This window comes from Branchiostoma belcheri, unplaced genomic scaffold (assembly GCF_001625305.1).
Source record: "Branchiostoma belcheri isolate BF01 breed outbred unplaced genomic scaffold, Haploidv18h27 scaffold435, whole genome shotgun sequence".
Lineage (NCBI taxonomy): Eukaryota > Metazoa > Chordata > Leptocardii > Amphioxiformes > Branchiostomatidae > Branchiostoma > Branchiostoma belcheri.
This window is the reverse complement of record NW_017804060.1, coordinates 1,964-20,992: the sequence shown is the minus strand read 5'-3', so window position 1 is coordinate 20,992 and position 19,029 is coordinate 1,964. Positions and strand designations below refer to the sequence as shown.

Sequence of the window (19,029 nt, the reverse complement as noted above, 5' to 3'; positions counted from 1 at the left end):
TCAAATATTAGGACCAAATGACCCGACATTTTAAACTCGTATGCCAACTCAAACAGTTGCAGGGTATCATGTGCATGTGTAGGCTTCAAGCAGATATATTGTTGCTTGGCCTTCAAGCAGGTGCAGAGTGGCGTGGATCCTGTAAAAAATATGAAAATTGGTTCTAATAACGGTGTGATCCTTGATAGTTCTTTATGGAATTTCGAGAACGCTCTTACTAAAAGCACTGTATGGGTTTTGAGGACAAGGCAGGATGGAAACATTTGATATTGAGGAGTACTACATAAAATTGTAAGGTTTATATGGAACAGTCTATTTTGGAATGAGTTGACGGACTGAAATGTTACATTTGCTGCAGATCAAATATCTTCTTTTCTAGTTTTAAACATATTTTCCTGCTTTTTATATGTTTAATGCTTCTCACAGTGACAGAAATCGATGGGTGTGGCCTTATACTTCTGACCGGCTCAATAGCGCCACCCTCCGAAGGAAACCTGCAGGGCAGCAGAGGAATATGTTTGTTTTGTGCACGCAAAGTTATTAACTCCTTAAGTAACTGATAGGATACAATCTCTAATTGTTGTTTGTGTTCATTCAGGTGGTGTACGCTGACACGATGGCGGGTCCGTGTACATCCGGGTTCTGGAGGTGGATGGTTCTGGTGCTGATAGCGACGACTGCAACAGTCACTGGGCAAGGTAAACCATAAGTTGAAAAGCCATAAAGACAAATTCAAATTCAAGATTTTTTGTTTGTGACAACTGTAATTGGGAAATGGCCTTCTTGTCATTTTTTTCATGACTGAAAATGTGCCTGTTTAACAATGCTCGGTTTGAACCATTAACTTAGGATAACATGTGGACACAAGTATATAGTTTGTGTCCTTTTCATACATGTATACGAAGAGATAGCGTATGTTGACTGTATACCCAATGTTGATTACTGATATCTTGACGTTTGTAAAAGCCATTACCATGTGCTTGAATTCATTTGTAATCTTGAAGAATAATTGCGGTTTATCGATGCTTATCCTACCAAAGAAGCAAATTTTCTCTCGACTTCCTATATTGTCAAAATTTTTGCACCAAATGTTACTAAGTTTATTTTTTACCAAAGGTTTGTTCTATATTCATTATACGTCAAAATGTTAATTTATCCTTATATAGTCCGAAGATGTTGCCTAATTTGTTAATTGCTTTATTATCTTACTGCTTTCCTTCGGTTTTCTAATTTTAACAAACAGGAAGGGATTGGGGCTTGTGCTTTATAGTAACGAACCGAGTTCATTGGTCATCTTCGACAAGTAGGGATGAACAAAAATATTCAGGAGTACCGTGGCCGACAAGAACAAAATTTTACACCGCAACTTTTGGTGTTTTACACCGCAACTTTTGGTGTTTTACACCGCAACTTTGGGTGTTTTACACTGCAACTTTGGGTGTTTTACACTGCAACTTTTGCTGTGTTTTACACTGCAACTTTTGCTGTGTTTTACACTGTAACTTTTGGTGTTTTACACTGCAACTTTTGCTGTGTTTTACACTGCAACTTTTGCTGTGTTTTACACTGCAACTTTTGCTGTGTGGAAAACTTACACCCCTCCCCTTTTATAATGGACGGTCCCCCTGTCAGGTCAAAGGTGACAACGATGGCATGCAAACTACGTCGACTGAGTTATCCTTTTCGTGCATAAGTTTTTTAGAGGAAAAGCTTGGCTACATTGTGACGTTAGTTTTTTTCTAAAGGTTTTTCTAGCTTTGGCCTATAGATCGGGATAAATTTAAAAATGTTTCGACCAGGTCCAGTGATTACAAATTATGTTGCTTTTTGCTGCCATGCGTCACAACAAATTTATCAAGGACGTCAGATATCCAGCTCCAGACATCAACAGCAATGACATAAATTTTCTGCAGGTTAGTTCATTATTATTGGGTATGGACATCGTTTTAATACAATAAATCTGTTGATGTCTCACACTCAGTCACAGCACGACACTGTGACTCTCAGGCCGCCGCCATCTTTGTCACCTTTGACCTGACAGGGGGACCGTCCATTATAAAAGGGGAGAGGTGTAAGTTTTCCACACAGCAAAAGTTGCAGTATAAAACACAGCAAAAGTTGCAGTGTAAAACACCAAAAGTTGCAGTGTAAAACACCAAAAGTTGCAGTGTAAAACACAGCAAAAGTTGCAGTGTAAAACACAGACAAAGTTGCAGTGTAAAACACCCAAAGTTGCAGTGTAAAACACCAAAAGTTGCGGTGTAAAACACCAAAATTTGCGGTGTAAAATTTTGTACTTGTCGGCCACGGTACTACAGGAGGAATTATGACTTATAGATTGACATACGTTTGTGTGTTGGTCTCGCTTGGAATACATTTCAGCAATGGGACGATGACAGTGCATTCACAGATATAGATAGATAAATCACCGCACGAACATAGTCTTTGCAACTGTTATGCTGTTTTTTCTAAATACAGGTAACATTGTGTTATGCCGGTTTTAGGTCATTCAAATACAGGATCACATTTTTTTTGTTTCCTCTCAGTCTGCCAGAGCCCGTTTGGGATGGAGTCTGGTGCCATACCTGATGACAGCATCACTGCATCCGGAGTCGGGCATCACTACGCACTGGATCCCCACCTCGGGAGGTTAAATGGAACTACTCATTATGGAGCCTGGGGACCAGCACTGCATATCATCGGACAATGGTTGCAGGTGGGTAGATATTTTAAAAGATTTGTATTTAAAAATGCTTGTTAACTTCTTGGAAAGTAATTCGATTCATTGCAGATATTGAGTTTTAACTCTTAAAAGAGCGAATGTCTGTAAGGATCAAACAATGGTGGCAGGGGTCAAAAAATCGATTTGGCTCAAACTTTGCACAGTGATAGTACTTGGCCCACAACCCCTCAAAATAGCTTTCTTTCCGGTCAGCACCAATCGTTGCCATGGTAACGGGCCAAACAAGTTTCGGGGCCATTTTTCCTGATTTAAACATGTGAAAAACATGAAATTTGGCATAGTTTAAGGCACGATTACGAGCAAGTGCTTTAATATTATGGAAAAACAAAGTATGGGCATAAAAGACCAACTAATCCGCTATTCTAGAATAGCTTTGAAATTTTCAAGAAGTTCGTTTAAAGCACCTGGGCAACCCTAACACAATACAGTGTTTGAGGCTTATGAAAAAGCGTTATTTCTGCCCAATTTCGAAGTGCTGTAATTCCAAAGATAGTGATTTTTTTGCTTCAAATTTGAATCATAGATACATAATTATATGTGCTATAAAATGCATGGTTGCAAACTTAGGGCACTTCTTTGGTTGTCACGTGGTTGTCCTTAGAAGTAGGTCAAATTTTGAATTCGAGGGAAAATATGATTTTCAGCCATGTTCAGGATACTATATCTACAAAAGAAAGAAAGCAATCTGATAAAGTCTTCTGCCCAAAGTAACACTATGTCTTGTCTATTCAATGAATACTTGTCGAGGTTTGGGTCTTGTGTCGTTGGTGTGCACTTGACCCTCAAAGTAGGCCATATTTTAGACATGTACAGAAATTGACATATACGGCTATGTTTGAAGCTCTGGAAATAACAAAGTAGGATGTCTTTTGAATTCAATCTTTGCAGGAAAGTAAATATATGTATTGTTTATCAAATGGATACTTTTGGAGGTTGAGGTCTTGTGTCGTTGGTGTGCACTTGCCCCTAAATGTAGGCCATATTTTTTACATGTACAGAAATTAGCATATACGGCTATGTTTGAAGGTCTAGAAATGACGAAGTTGGATGTCATTTTAATTCAATCTTTTAAGAGGAGTACATATATGGATTGTGTATCAAATAAGGGCTTGTGGAGGTTGCGGTCTTGTGTCGTTGTTGTATACTTGTCCCTAAAAGTAGGCCATATGTTTTTTTTTTAAGAGCAAATGTCAGTAAGGATCAAACAATAGTGAGCGGGGTCAAAAATCGATTTGGCTCATATTTTGCACAGTGATAGTACTTGGCTCACAACCTCTTGAAATAGCTTCCTTTCCGCTCAAAACCAATTGTTGCCATGACAACAGCCTATTCAAGTTTTGGGGCCATTTTGACAGATTTTTGCGTCTCTACAACATGGAAATTGGCAAAGTTTAGGACGCGGTCACCGCCAACTGCTTTAAAGTGACGACAAATACTTCGGCATATTATTAGACCAATGCCTTAACTTGTACGAAATAGGTGTGAAGTTGATGTACAGGCAGTTTCGAATTCAGTCTTTGGGCAACCTCGAAGTAGGTCATTTTCCGCACTTGTCCCCAAATTTGGATTTTGGGCTATTTGAGCTAATGAAAATACCAAAGTGAAGTTATTTTCAGACTCATCTTTCTACCATGTGTTTATCATAGTATTGACTATCACATGGATGATTTTGAGGGCTTCCTTTTTTGGCGACGCCTTTGGGGCGGAGGCATTTTGCAAGTACTACGTTCGCTTTGAAAGAATTTCAAATGCACTAATGCATTCCCTAGGGAATTGCTTCTGAGGTAACCTTCGGCCATGTGGTTTTTGGACCAAGCAGGTAACTTACACCCGGTGCCCACGTGCCACCCATCCAGCTGCCTGGCATGATTAATTACTGGTCATCTGTCTTCTTCCCACACCATGGTCCATGGACAGAGAGCACAGCTGTCTTTGGTCAAAAACCACTTGATCAGGAATCTGACATTCCCTCCCCAAGAACATTTAGGCGGGTGGAGGTGGGTTTATGAAAACAGATCACACAGAGAAAAGAAATAATCTGTCCTTTGGGGACCCACAAAAGGTCAAACCAGTCCTAGGAGTAACAACTTCAGATCAGACCTAAAATCAAGTCTCTGGTGGAGGATAAAGTGCAGTGGAGTGGAGGATGGTTTTAAGTTTGGTTCAAGTGGGAACTGGACCAAAGTAAAGTAAGTCAGTATGTCATCATAAAATTTATATTGCTGGGGAAGAACGGCTAAATCCTCCTATACATGTACATGTATTTGGTATATTGCCCAACACCGCCTCTATCCATCCTATAAATTTCACTACGTGCATGTCTTTATAAAATAGGGAAATCTGTTTTTCTTATAATTGTGATGTGGATTGCTAGCTCCACCACATGAAATAATATATATCATTCAGTCGTCGCATTGGCAATGATTTTTATTGCCTTAGCCTTGTTGTTTAAATGCCCAAATTTGGACTTTTGGTCATCACTAACCATGAGCTGATGAAAACACAAAAAAAGGGGATGTTTTTTCTGACTTGAATTTTTCATCATTTATCGAACTTATCGTTGTCTGTCCAGTGATTGATTCTGATGAATAGGTTCATGTATAGCACATAGGTATTGAGAACGCTGGAGAAATTGCAATTAGTGTAAGCAAAACTTTTTTATATACCTTTCATAGTAATTGTTTTCATGTTGATCAAAGATGAAGGAACAATAGAACGATACAAAATTCTTTTTTTATTCTACTGAATGCTAATCATAATGATCCCAATATGTACTGTCACAGTGGTATTTGCTGCCGCATTGTCATAGAAATCCAACAGAAGGAGACAAAATATCCAACAGACAAGACTAAGGATTTATCATACATACTACTATATAGTAGTAGTGTGATATACAAAATTTGGAGGCCAAAGTAATCTTGAATATTTTACAAGTTTCTGAACATAAAACCAGAGTTTGGTATCGTGTTGTTGAAAGCGATATGTGACCTTGAATAAACATTATGGACTTACTAATGTTCTTTTGTGGCAGACTACTAGGGGTTCAGTCAGGCTAGTATATGTCAATTTCTGTACATGTCTAAAATATGACCTACTTTTAGGGACAAGTGCACACCAACGACACAAGACCCCAACCTTCACACGTATACATTTGATATACAATACATATATTTACTTTCCTGCAAAGATTGAATTCAAATGACATCCTACTTTGTTCTTTCTAGCGCTTCAAACATAGCCGTATATGTCAATTTCTGTGCATGTCCAAAATATGACCTACTTTTAGGGACAAGTACAGACCAACGAAACAAGACCCGAACCTCCACAAGTATTAATTTAATAAACAAGGCATAGTGTTACCTTGGGCAAAAGACTTTATCAGATTGCTTTCTTTCTTTTGTAGATATTGTATCCTGAACATGGCTGAAAATCATATTTTCCCTCAAATTCAAAATTTGACCTACTTCTAAGGACAACCACGTGACAACCAAAGAAGTGCCCAAAGTTTGCAACCATGCATTTTATAGCACATATGTTTATGTATCTATGATTCAAATTTGAAGCAAAAAAAATAACCATCTTTGGACTTACAGCACTTCGAAGTTGGGCAGAAATAACGCTTTTTCATAAACCTCAAACACTGTATTGTGTTAGGGTTGCCCAGGTCCTTTAAACGAATTTCTTAAAAATTTCAAAGCTATTCGAGAATAGCGGATTAGTTGGTCTTTTCGGCCCATGTTTTGTTTTTCCATAATATTAAAGCACTTGCTCGTAATCGTGCCTTAAACTATGCCAAATTTCATGTTTTTCACATGTCTAAATCAGGAAAAATGGCCCCGAAACTTGTTTGGCCCGTTACCATGGCAACGATCGGTGTTGACCGGAAAGAAAGCTATTGTTGTGGGCCAAGTACTATCACTGTGCAAAGTTTGAGCCAAATCGATTTTTTTACTCCTGCCACCATTGTTTGATCCTTACAGACATTTGCTCTTAAGTACCCAACCTCTTGCCTTCGCATAAAATACTAGAGGAACTACGTTCAGCGTTAGTGTTGTTAGCAATAACTACTCCAGGTTGCAGTATGATATGTCAAAACAATCCTTCGTTTTAGGTGGATTTAGGTGGAATAAAGCGCGTCACCGGCATCATTACTCAGGGTGCCCACTCACCTGTTTTTAATCAACTTTCATGGGTGACGTCATTCAAACTTGAGTACAGTGGAGATGAAACTTTTTGGACAACATACGCCGACAGCGATAGATCAGATATGGTAACTTGGATTCATATTTCTAAACGCTAATTCTCTCCTGTAATATTATTTGATATCTACAAGTTTCCTAGACATTTTTGAAATCTGGGGCTTCAGGTAGGTCATGTCTTGCTTTTATGTAGCTAGCTTTTTTGTGTGTGTTTGTTTGTTTGTTTCATCCATGCAACACTTTGTATTGAATATTAGGCAACAGCGGTGCACTTTAAAAAAAATTGTGGTACTGTAATTTTCCCGTTGTGTTCTCCTTGATTCTTATACTCAAGCATAAGGTAAATAGTACCCAGTTTAATGGGTAGGATCTGTGACATGCTGAAACATGAAATTATTATCAAGTCTATCACTAATTGACTTTGACCGTAACTTCAATCTGTTCAGAAATCTGCTGTTCATTGCACTTCTTTCTAATTATTCCAACACGATTTGCTCACAGGTTTTTACAGGCAACACGGACACGAAGAATCCTGTAACGCACCTACTGGACAACCCCGTCCACGCCCGGTATGTGCGCTTCTACCCTCAGTCTTGGTATGGCTACATCGCCATGAGGGTGGAGATTCTAGGCTGCAATACTGAGAGTAGGTATCTAATTTTGTATCGGTAAGAGTTTAGTTTATTCCCTGTGTTTTATCGTTCTGAATCATTGTACCATTCATTTTCAGTCATCTGGGGGCTGACCCTCAATGATGCCGGGATGAGTCACCTGAACGTTTCCTGGACAGTCGTGGGGAATCTTCCGATCTCGCGTTACACGCTCCGGTACCAGCCGTCAGACGGGTCGGGTCCGTACCAGGACCTCTCCCCCGCACCAGGAGCGGGAGACACCTCGGCAACCGTGCTAGGACTCATGGACCACACAGAATACACCCTCACTCTGACCTCTTTTGACGAAAACAACCAACCGAACGGGGTTATCAACGAGACATTCACCACAGGTGGGCGAAGGATAAGTGATGTTGGGCGAAGAACCCACGGGTTTGTGTACCATGTATACAATGTGTACATAATAACACCTTCAACAGTTGGCCGTAGTAGTAAGCAAACCCACTTTTGAATATGACCGTTAAATGTTTCAATCCAGATATTGCCTGCTGCAAGATATTGTGGTTCTCAGGCTTGACGTAAAACAATAAATCTCTCTTGTTCAATGTAAAGTGTAACAAAAAAGGACCGTTGTAATGAATCGTTGCTTACCTGTCACTTTACAGATCTAATTTTTAAAAGTTATTTTTCTTAAATTTAGTTTAGTGAAGTGTTTTGTGCTCAATCGAAGAAACCAAAAAATGTAAAGCTGGCCACTTTTTCTCATTTTGGCTCTAGAATTGTAGCTCATGCTTACTATATTATTATTTTTACTTACCCAGAACCCAAATTGATAACTATATTTTTCGTCCGTTTGTTTTAAAGATAAACCTCTCAGCCTACAGGGTATATAGAGTCATTTAAAGTCACTTACTACAAGTTGTCTGGAATGCATGTGCTGTGTTTTTAAGAATACTTTAGATCCAGTGGTTGACATGTTTTGTACATTGGAAAAGAACCCCTGTATCTATATTTTCTTCTTTAGTGTAATATATTTCTTTTCGTCAAAAACGACAAAAATCTAATCACTGCATGTTTTGAGACTTTCAATCCTTAACAATGTTTTTTTTTTCAGTCTGTCAAAATCCGCTTGGGATGGAAGATGGTGCCATATCTGATGATAGCATCACTGCATTTTCAGTCTTACATCATTCCTATGTACAGCCCTACTTTGGTCGTTTAAAGGGCACTGCTGGTTGGGGAGCCTGGACACCAGCTCGCCAAGACAATCAACAATGGTTGCAGGTGGGTAAAACATGTCATAGATTTATAATTGTGTGGATTTGTAAACGACACCTTGCCAAGTTCGCAGAAGGCACTGTGCTTTATTGCACCAATCAAATATTATATATTAGTGCCCAACTCTTGCCTTCACCTAAATCACTGCGTTACAAATACCTACGTTCAGTGTTAGTCCTGTTAGCAAAAATTGCTTGCTCTTTGTGACATATTTCAAAACAATCATACATTTCAGGTGGATTTAGGGGTGATAAAGCGCGTCACGGGCATCACTACCCAGGGTGCTCACTTGCCTGTAAATATCACTATTCATGGGTGAGGTTATACAAACTTGAATACAGTGGAGATGAATTTTTCTGGACAACATGTGCCGACAAGGAAGGTTCGGATAAGGTAATTTAGATACACAAAACTACTTTTAAGATGAGTCAATGAATAACATGACCTCTTCAGCAATATTTGTGAATATCTTTTTGGTTTGTACACATGAAATATCCTTTTTTAAAAGGCGGCAATGCCTTGGATTTTAGTGTTTTATGTTTAAATCATATTTTCTCTTTTTTTTGTTTTTACATGCGTTTCCTTAATGACATATCTGGATATCACAGACCCCTGGGTATCGCTAGTTTAGGTTTAGCTTATTGAATAGAAGTTTAGTTTAGTGAAGTGTTAAAGGAACGGTAATTACATGGTCTTTGGTAGCACATAAGATCAACAACGAAACAAAAGACCTGATTTGATTAAACTTTTGCCTTTCAGGTTTTTACAGGCAACACGGACACGAAGAATCCTGTAACGCACCTACTGGACAACCCCGTCCACGCCCGGTATGTGCGCTTCTACCCTCAGTCTTGGTATGGCTACATCGCCATGAGGGTGGAGATTCTAGGCTGCAATACTGAGAGTAGGTATCTAATTTTGTATCGGTAAGAGTTTAGTTTATTCCCTGTGTTTTATCGTTCTGAATCATTGTACCATTCATTTTCAGTCATCTGGGGGCTGACCCTCAATGATGCCGGGATGAGTCACCTGAACGTTTCCTGGACAGTCGTGGGGAATCTTCCGATCTCGCGTTACACGCTCCGGTACCAGCCGTCAGACGGGTCGGGTCCGTACCAGGACCTCTCCCCCGCACCAGGAGCGGGAGACACCTCGGCAACCGTGCTAGGACTCATGGACCACACAGAATACACCCTCACTCTGACCTCTTTTGACGAAAACAACCAACCGAACGGGGTTATCAACGAGACATTCACCACAGGTGGGCGAAGGATAAGTGATGTTGGGCGAAGAACCCACGGGTTTGTGTACCATGTATACAATGTGTACATAATAACACCTTCAACAGTTGGCCGTAGTAGTAAGCAAACCCACTTTTGAATATGACCGTTAAATGTTTCAATCCAGATATTGCCTGCTGCAAGATATTGTGGTTCTCAGGCTTGACGTAAAACAATAAATCTCTCTTGTTCAATGTAAAGTGTAACAAAAAAGGACCGTTGTAATGAATCGTTGCTTACCTGTCACTTTACAGATCTAATTTTTAAAAGTATTTTTCTAAATTTAGTTTAGTGAAGTGTTTTGTGCTCAATCGAAGAAACCAAAAAATGTAAAGCTGGCCACTTTTTCTCATTTTGGCTCTAGAATTGTAGCTCATGCTTACTATATTATTATTTTTACTTACCCAGAACCCAAATTGATTAACTATATTTTTCGTCCGTTTGTTTTAAAGATAAACCTCTCAGCCTACAGGGTATATAGAGTCATTTAAAGTCACTTACGTACAAGTTGTCTGGAATGCATGTGCTGTGTTTTTAAGAATACTTTAGATCCAGTGGTTGACATGTTTTGTACATTGGAAAAAGACCGCCTGTATTTATATTTTCTTCTTTAGTGTAATATATTTCTTTTCGTCAAAAACGACAAAAATCTAATCACTGCATGTTTTGAGACTTTCAATCCTTAACAATGTTTTTTTTTTCAGTCTGTCAAAATCCGCTTGGGATGGAAGATGGTGCCATATCTGATGATAGCATCACTGCATTTTCAGTCTTACATCATTCCTATGTACAGCCCTACTTTGGTCGTTTAAAGGGCACTGCTGGTTGGGGAGCCTGGACACCAGCTCGCCAAGACAATCAACAATGGTTGCAGGTGGGTAAAACATGTCATAGATTTATAATTGTGTGGATTTGTAAACGACACCTTGCCAAGTTCGCAGAAGGCACTGTGCTTTATTGCACCAATCAAATATTATATATTAGTGCCCAACTCTTGCCTTCACCTAAATCACTGCGTTACAAATACCTACGTTCAGTGTTAGTCCTGTTAGCAAAAATTGCTTGCTCTTTGTGACATATTTCAAAACAATCATACATTTCAGGTGGATTTAGGGGTGATAAAGCGCGTCACGGGCATCCCTACCCAGGGTGCTCACTTGCCTGTAAATAATCACTATTCATGGGTGAGGTTATACAAACTTGAATACAGTGGAGATGAATTTTTCTGGACAACATGTGCCGACAAGGATGGTTCGGATAAGGTAATTTAGATACACAAAACTACTTTTAAGATGAGTCAATGAATAACATGACCTCTTCAGCAATATTTGTGAATATCTTTTTGGTTTGTACACATGAAATATCCTTTTTTAAAAGGCGGCAATGCCTTGGATTTTAGTGATTTATGTTTAAATCATATTTTCTCTTTTTTTTGTTTTTACATGCGTTTCCTTAATGACATATCTGGATATCACAGACCCCTGGGTATCGCTAGTTTAGGTTTAGCTTATTGAATAGAAGTTTAGTTTAGTGAAGTGTTAAAGGAACGGTAATTACATGGTCTTTGGTAGCACATAAGATCAACAACGAAACAAAAGACCTGATTTGATTAAACTTTTGCATTTCAGGTTTTTACAGGCAACACGGACACGAAGAATCCTGTAACGCACCTACTGGACAACCCCGTCCACGCCCGGTATGTGCGCTTCTACCCTCAGTCTTGGTATGGCTACATCGCCATGAGGGTGGAGATTCTAGGCTGCAATACTGAGAGTAGGTATCTAATTTTGTATCGGTAAGAGTTTAGTTTATTCCCTGTGTTTTATCGTTCTGAATCATTGTACCATTCATTTTCAGTCATCTGGGGGCTGACCCTCAATGATGCCGGGATGAGTCACCTGAACGTTTCCTGGACAGTCGTGGGGAATCTTCCGATCTCGCGTTACACGCTCCGGTACCAGCCGTCAGACGGGTCGGGTCCGTACCAGGACCTCTCCCCCGCACCAGGAGCGGGAGACACCTCGGCAACTGTGTTAGGTCTCATGGACCACACAGAATACACCCTCACTCTGATTTCTTTTGACGAGGACAATCAGTCAAACGGGGTTATCAACGGGACATTCACCACAGGTGGGCGGACTTCCCACGGGTTTGTGTATTATGTATACAGTGTGTAAAGGATACAGTGTGTAAAGGATAACTTCCAAAACAGTTTGCCATAGAGTTATGCAAAACTACTACAGCATAGACATATTATATTTGCCAATTTAGTTATTGCCTGCTCCTGGTAAGGTTTGTAGTTTTTAAATGTCTTCTACGTTAAAACGTAGAAGACATTGTAATCTGCAGTCCTGATACAACCATTGTTGCTAGTCGTAGCTTATCTGTCACTTTACAAAGCCATATTTTTTTCGGGTATTTCATATACAGAAAAATGGAGAATTCACGGTGTTCAAATCTGGGCTGAAAAGATCCCACATTTCATAGTATCCGAAGTGTGTTCGATCCTGTTCGATCTGGGCAATTCGAATCGAACCCGCGTTCCATTTCAGTGTCACTTGCGGTCATTTACAATAAAGCGGCAAAACAAGCCCTTCTGCCTGAGTGCTTTGCAACAAATAATAAAAACAATGTTCTATAGATACAAACGGTTTCCTGGATAGTACATGTCCGCTATTTTTTTTGTGTACATGTAACATGTGGCGAAGCTACTGTCGTATTCTTGGGTGACCTTGAATACTGTAATGATTCTTTACACCCCTATGAATAACATAATGCACACTTTCGGGCGATGTGACATGTCTGCAAAACCCGTTCAAACCTGGAAACATGGAGTGCCAAACCAACCCCATTTACTGCTCAAAATGACCGTAACGGTTCTACCGAAAGTCTTGTTTTAGGAATTTTTTAAAAATGGCCTCAATTTTGAATTATGGGTAATTTAGTGAGAAAAATGTAAAAAAAAATGCAATGTTTTCACCACAATGTCGACAAAAACTAGACTTAAAATTGGAAATTAAAAAATTCCAAAATCACGATTTTTAATCTTATTCCTAGTCGTCGAAAAATATAAAAATCAGGGATCTGGGGTAATACACGCAGCCAGGTTTGAACGATGTTTGCCTAAAAACATGACGTGAATTGTGCTCGGAAACCCGAAAATAATCGTCTTTCTGAGCGAAAGTTTAAAAAAACAGTGATTTAACATAAAAAGCTAACATTAAAGAGGCCAGTAATACTATATAATGACCCCACCCTGCCGATATAAATTCGATAACATAAACTACCAGACTTCAGTCTTGTTCTGGCAGCCGTGCAGTGTACATGGGGGAGGCCTGTCTAAAGCTAAGGTCCCAATTGGGAAAAGGGGCCCTGGCGGGTAGTTCCCGGGCTGTTTTTTACCACTTTCGGGCGGGACCCCGACGTGGCCCCGCGGGGCACCCTGCGGCTACCGGGCTATTTTTTGGCCCGTCGGGGCCCCGATAAGAATTTAATTCTGAGTTAAATTCTACCCGGGCCCCGCTGACAAAAAGACGCCGTGACCTCATCGTGAGAACACCGAGAGGTACCCCTCCGGTTGCCGGCATTCCACCGGGACACATTTCTTACGTCACAGACCAGATGAACAGAATAAAGGTGTGTACTTCGTAAACCCGGGTAAAATGTGTGACCTCACAGATCAAATGATCACAACAAATACGTGAATTCTGCATTACGTATAGGTCAATACAAGACATCGTCAGAGAATCTGCTGGGTACCTGCCGTGTGCCTGCCGGAGACCGACCAAAGAGGGTGACAAAATTTCTAACAAAATGCTACTGAAGGAAACTTTTAATTGTGACCACGACAGCCGATGCCCGCTCGACTCCTGAACCCGGCCGGGGCCAGCCGGGGCTACATCCCCGACGGGCACCGGCGTAATTGGGACCCTAGCTTAAGACAGTTTAGCTTGCCAAGTAAAAATTTCTCTTCAAGACACTTTAAAATGAGACACACACACATATATAAGAAGCTATATTCACGAGTATCCAGAAATATGAAGTATACTGGCTTGCCATATTCTGACTTGTAGCTTGAGACCTTGGTTGACAGTTACATGCCCAGTTCTACATACAGAGCCTAAGTCCACACTGGTTTATCTGACTGCAAGTAGGCATCACATTTACAAGCCATATGTCAGACACAAAACTGCCAAAGCTAATTCAGTTGTGAGAAAGACAGATACAAGTAGACACTTTGAAACTTTGATACAGCAAGGAAGGGTATTACATGTATATAGTAAGGGCGCCATATACATGTGCATGTATGTCATTGGATAAAACTTTGACAGGGCTGATTTGAAAGTTGCAATTTGTTTAAGATTGATTTTTCGAACTGAAAGTTGCGATTTCCTTGCTTATGTGGCTTCGTAACAAGTATCTGGGTCATTCTGCCTTTTGAAAATGTTACACTGAAAACCAGTAGATGATAAAAAATTTGAATCTTTGAAAACTGACCAGTATGCAAATGCTCCTGCCTTTGTTCTGAAGGATAGACTGTCTAGGATTTTTATGAGTTTATGGGCCAATTCACTATTCCATCTGCTGGGAAGGTCACAGTGGGAGCACTTCCTTATTGTTTTTACCCAGGGTAAAATACTGGCCGGTTTAAAAAGATGTTAAGCTGATGATTTCATTTCAATTTGACGAAATTTACCACTAAAAACTATTTGTTTATTTTCAAATGTTTTACAAGTAGTCCAAAACAGGCCAAAGTAGCGTCTTGTAACACGATACATTTTCGAACGCGCTTAGCAATGGAAAAGAATGCCGTAGTGACAGGCCGCCCTGATTTTGTGCTCAATTGACCATACACAAATAATGCAAATTAGGCTGGTCGCTTTTTTTACCATCTAGCCTCTAGAATCGTCGCACTTCCTTGCTATATTATCATTAATCACTACGAATATACCCCCACGGAATAATATTTTCGGTCTGTTACTCTATTTAACAGATTACCCAAAGTGCAGTATATAAAATATAGAGAGTCATTAAAACTCATTTAACTCATTACGAAAAGTTGTCCCAAATGCATGTAGTGTACGCGCTCAGAATATATTAGATCCAATGGTTCCATAACTTTACCTGTTTTGTACATCTGGGTGAACCACCGCCCGATTTTATATTTTCTTCTTAATTGTTAATCAGTTATTTGTCTGATACAAGTAACATCGTATTGCCTCATGCTTTATAGTCTGTCAGAGTCCGCTTGGAATGGAATCTGGTGCCATACCTGATGACAACATCACTGCATCTGGAGTCGGGCATCATCATTATCTACAGCCCTACTTTGGCCGTTTAAAGGGAACTGCTGGTTGGGGAGGCTGGGCACCAGCGCACCAAAACAGAGGGCAATGGTTACAGGTAGGTAAAATATGTCATAGATTTTTTTTCTTAAAATCTTGTTTGTATTTGGAAAGGACGCCTTTTTAACTTCGCAGAAGGCACTGTAATTTATTGCAGCAATTAGGTATTATTATATAGCATAATACCAAACTTTGCCTTCGCCTAAATCACTGCGTTGAAAATCTTTGTTAGTGATTGATTTTTGTTAGTGCCGTTAGCAAGAACAGCTTGCTCAAGATAACATTGATATATGCCCCCAAAAATTTGCATTTCAGGTGGATTTAGGGGTGATAAAGCGCGTCACGGGCATCACTACTCAGGGTGCCCTCCAGCTTGTACATCATCGCTTTTCCTGGGTGAGGTTATACAAACTTGAGTACAGTGGAGATGGAAGTTTTTGGACAACATATGCCAGCAGCGATGGATCCCATAAGGTAATTTTGATACACAACACTACTTACTAAATAGTAAATAAATGTATAACTCTCTTTAACAATTTTGATATTTTTACTATTTTTGAAATTCTAAAATGTCCCAGCTTTCTTGTCGTTTGTGTTTCGTCTTCACAGTCGTTCCCTTAATAACTTATCTTGATATCACAAACCCCTGTATATCGCTAGTTTATTTTTAGGTTACTTATTAAAAGTTATGTTTGGATGAGTGCCATGTGTATGGTAATTACATGGTCATCTGTATAAATGATGTATTCGACGAAACAATTGTTCTCATCTAAATTAAACATTTGCCTTTCAGGTTTTTGCAGGCAACACGGACACAAAGAATCCTGTAACGAACCTCCTGGAAAACCCAGTGGACGCCCGTTTTGTGCGCATCTACCCTCAGTCTTGGTACCATTACATCGCCATGAGAATGGAGATTTTAGGTTGCAGCACTGACAGTAGGTGCTCTATTATTACCATGGTTAGAGTCTATATTACTAGCGGCGATTTATCTTTGTGGTATACGTACTATACTGTTTTATTTTCGACATGGTAGTTACGTCTAATCATAGAATTTCAGACAATTTAGAGCAAAATGTCCTGCTGTAAGACTAATAGAAGGACAGAGGTGAAAAAAAGTCTTAAATTTTACTCGGAATAGAGGAAAGACACATCAAATCAGGGCTTTGATTAAGCATTTTCTGTAATTCTGTAACTAAATTTGGAGATGGTAAAATGTTGCTCTCTGTCGTAAACGTTTTCAAAAGAGGACATAAACAGGACCAAGATCAATCAGGATCGGCCAGAATGGGCCTGAATAGAGAATGACTCACCAATAGCAGACTTGTATTATACAATGGCGAAAAAACGGCTTACTATCAGACCTTATTCCATCCCTGACTACCGTGGAGGTAACAAGTGCAGTGGGCTGGGTTTTGATAAACATATTGATAATAGATATTAGGAATTTAGTTAGCCTCACATAACACAGAATGTTAATTTCTTAAATTTCATTAATTAAAATAAAAACACTGCCTTGCCAATCTTTTATTTGTCCGATTGTGTAAAAGAGATTTGCGGGTAGTTACTTGTGCACATTCTAAATCTGCAATGTTAAATTTTTGTTACAGTATCTAATTGTAGATATCTATATTCAAATTTTGTACATTGAAAATGTTAACCTCACTTTTGAATCATTTTGGATAGTAAGTGTGATGATAATATGTCTTATAACTATGGCAAATCACTTCACTTATAAGACTGAACCTAGCATATGCTACATGGGATCCATATACAAAGAAAGACAAAGACAAATTGGAAAGGGTACAGAATCAAGCTGCAAGATTCTGTATGAAAAACTATGAAAGAGGTGCTAGTGTCACGGAAATGAAAATAAACCTACAGTGGGTCCCATTGGAAGACAGAAGAAAAATGTCCAGACTATGCATGATGTACAAAATGACTAATAAACTGATGGACGTCCAAACTACTACGTAACTAATACCAGCCCAGAAGAGAACAAGAAAGCCATGCCTTCAAGTACCAAAGTTATCAAACAAGTATTGAGGTGTTCAAGAATTCATTCTTTCCTACTACTATCGCAGAGTGGAACTCACTGACACCAAGTACAGTAGGGGCATTGTCATTAGATAACTTTAAACAATGTCTAGAGTTAGAAGTTCAAGGGTAAGGTGTAACAAGTCGATTGGTGTGATATAGCCAACTGCCGCCGCGCCGCGTGCCTGCGAAGCTGGTGTGTTACGCCGAAAGGCAGTTATACCGACTATATGCAGATACAGATACAGACAGAACTACAGTGTCAATTTGGCACATGTTGTATACGAAAACATAGCTCCTGAGTCTAAATGTATACTGGTTTCTTATACAACATGTACCAAATTGACACTATAGTTATAAGCCATATTTTATCAATATTTGAGAAGCCACAGTCGGGATCATTGCGACTCCCTGGGCGCCAACCGTTACAGTTCAAAATATATCAGAGAGACGACAATGAGTCGTTGTAGCTTGAACATTTTTTCATTATTTTTATAGCCCTTGGGACTAGAAAAAAAGAGATTTTCATTATGGCCGTAAATATATCAAGGTATGCTGGAAGTTGACGGCGGTTGGTCCGACTGGGGCCCATGGTCTGGCTGCAGCGTGACGTGAGACTCGGGACAGAACCTGCACCAACCCTGCACCAACGAAGCGTGGAGAAGACTGTGAGGGACCGACTCAGGAGACACGAGAATGCAATACAGGGGTGTCTTGTACAGGTAAGGCCCTATTAGTCTATTTAGTGGCACTCTCACGGTGACCTCTCTGTGACCTAAGTTTGGCCATAGCGCTGATAGAGCGCAGAAAAAGGTGCTCAAATTGAATCTCTAGGGCGACCTCTCTGCGCGACCAAACACTAAAATTACGACTATAAAACGAAATTATACACGTTTCCTCCCTTTCAAAGTCATTCTTTTACATCCTACATCATATTCATATTATGAAATCAAGAGTGTAAGACCCCCATTTTGCTAGAACGCTCTCACTGCGCAGTCACGGCGCTCTCTATCTCCGCGACCTGAAATTGGTTGGAGCGCTGGAGAGCGCCGAGGTTACCATGTTTTGCATCTACTAGTATTTCATGAAGGTATGAGATCTCGGAACTCTTGTTTCGCTATACAAAAATACAACAAGCAGGGATTATTCTGCTCCTTCGAAAAGTTTTCAGATTTCCGAGAATACTTTAAATGTTAATTTGCCTCCAATTAGTTGACGGCGGTTGGTCCGATTGGGGCGCATGGTCTGGCTGCAACGTGACGTGTGGAGTCGGGACGGAGACTCGGGACAGAACCTGCACCAACCCTGCACCAGAGAACGGTGGGGCAGACTGTGACGGACCTGCTCAGGAGACACAGGCATGTGACACAGGGGTGTCGTGTCCAGGTAACTCGACGTTAAACTTAAACTCCTATATACGTATATTCGATGTATCTTTCTAAGCAAATTATAAAAGAAATACAAGTAAAGAAGCAAAGGAAGAACCATGTTGTCAGTAAACAACACAGCAATAGGTCTTCATTTGTCATGGTAAAT

At 39.9% G+C, this 19,029-nt stretch overlaps 1 protein-coding gene across 1 annotated transcript; it reads left to right on the top strand.

The window, feature by feature from the left end:
- Positions 1-616: 616 nt before the first annotated feature.
- Positions 617-16,394, top strand: LOC109478389 (fibronectin-like; the record flags this gene model as incomplete). The annotated part of the gene is made up of 12 exons (XM_019779918.1): positions 617-698; positions 2,547-2,716; positions 7,444-7,588; positions 7,673-7,960; positions 9,820-10,092; positions 10,816-10,985; positions 11,215-11,373; positions 11,740-11,884; positions 11,969-12,241; positions 15,345-15,514; positions 15,772-15,852; positions 16,250-16,394. Coding segments are annotated over exons 1-12 (2,101 nt in total), but the record flags the coding sequence as incomplete, so codon positions are not given.
- Positions 16,395-19,029: the final 2,635 nt, after the last annotated feature.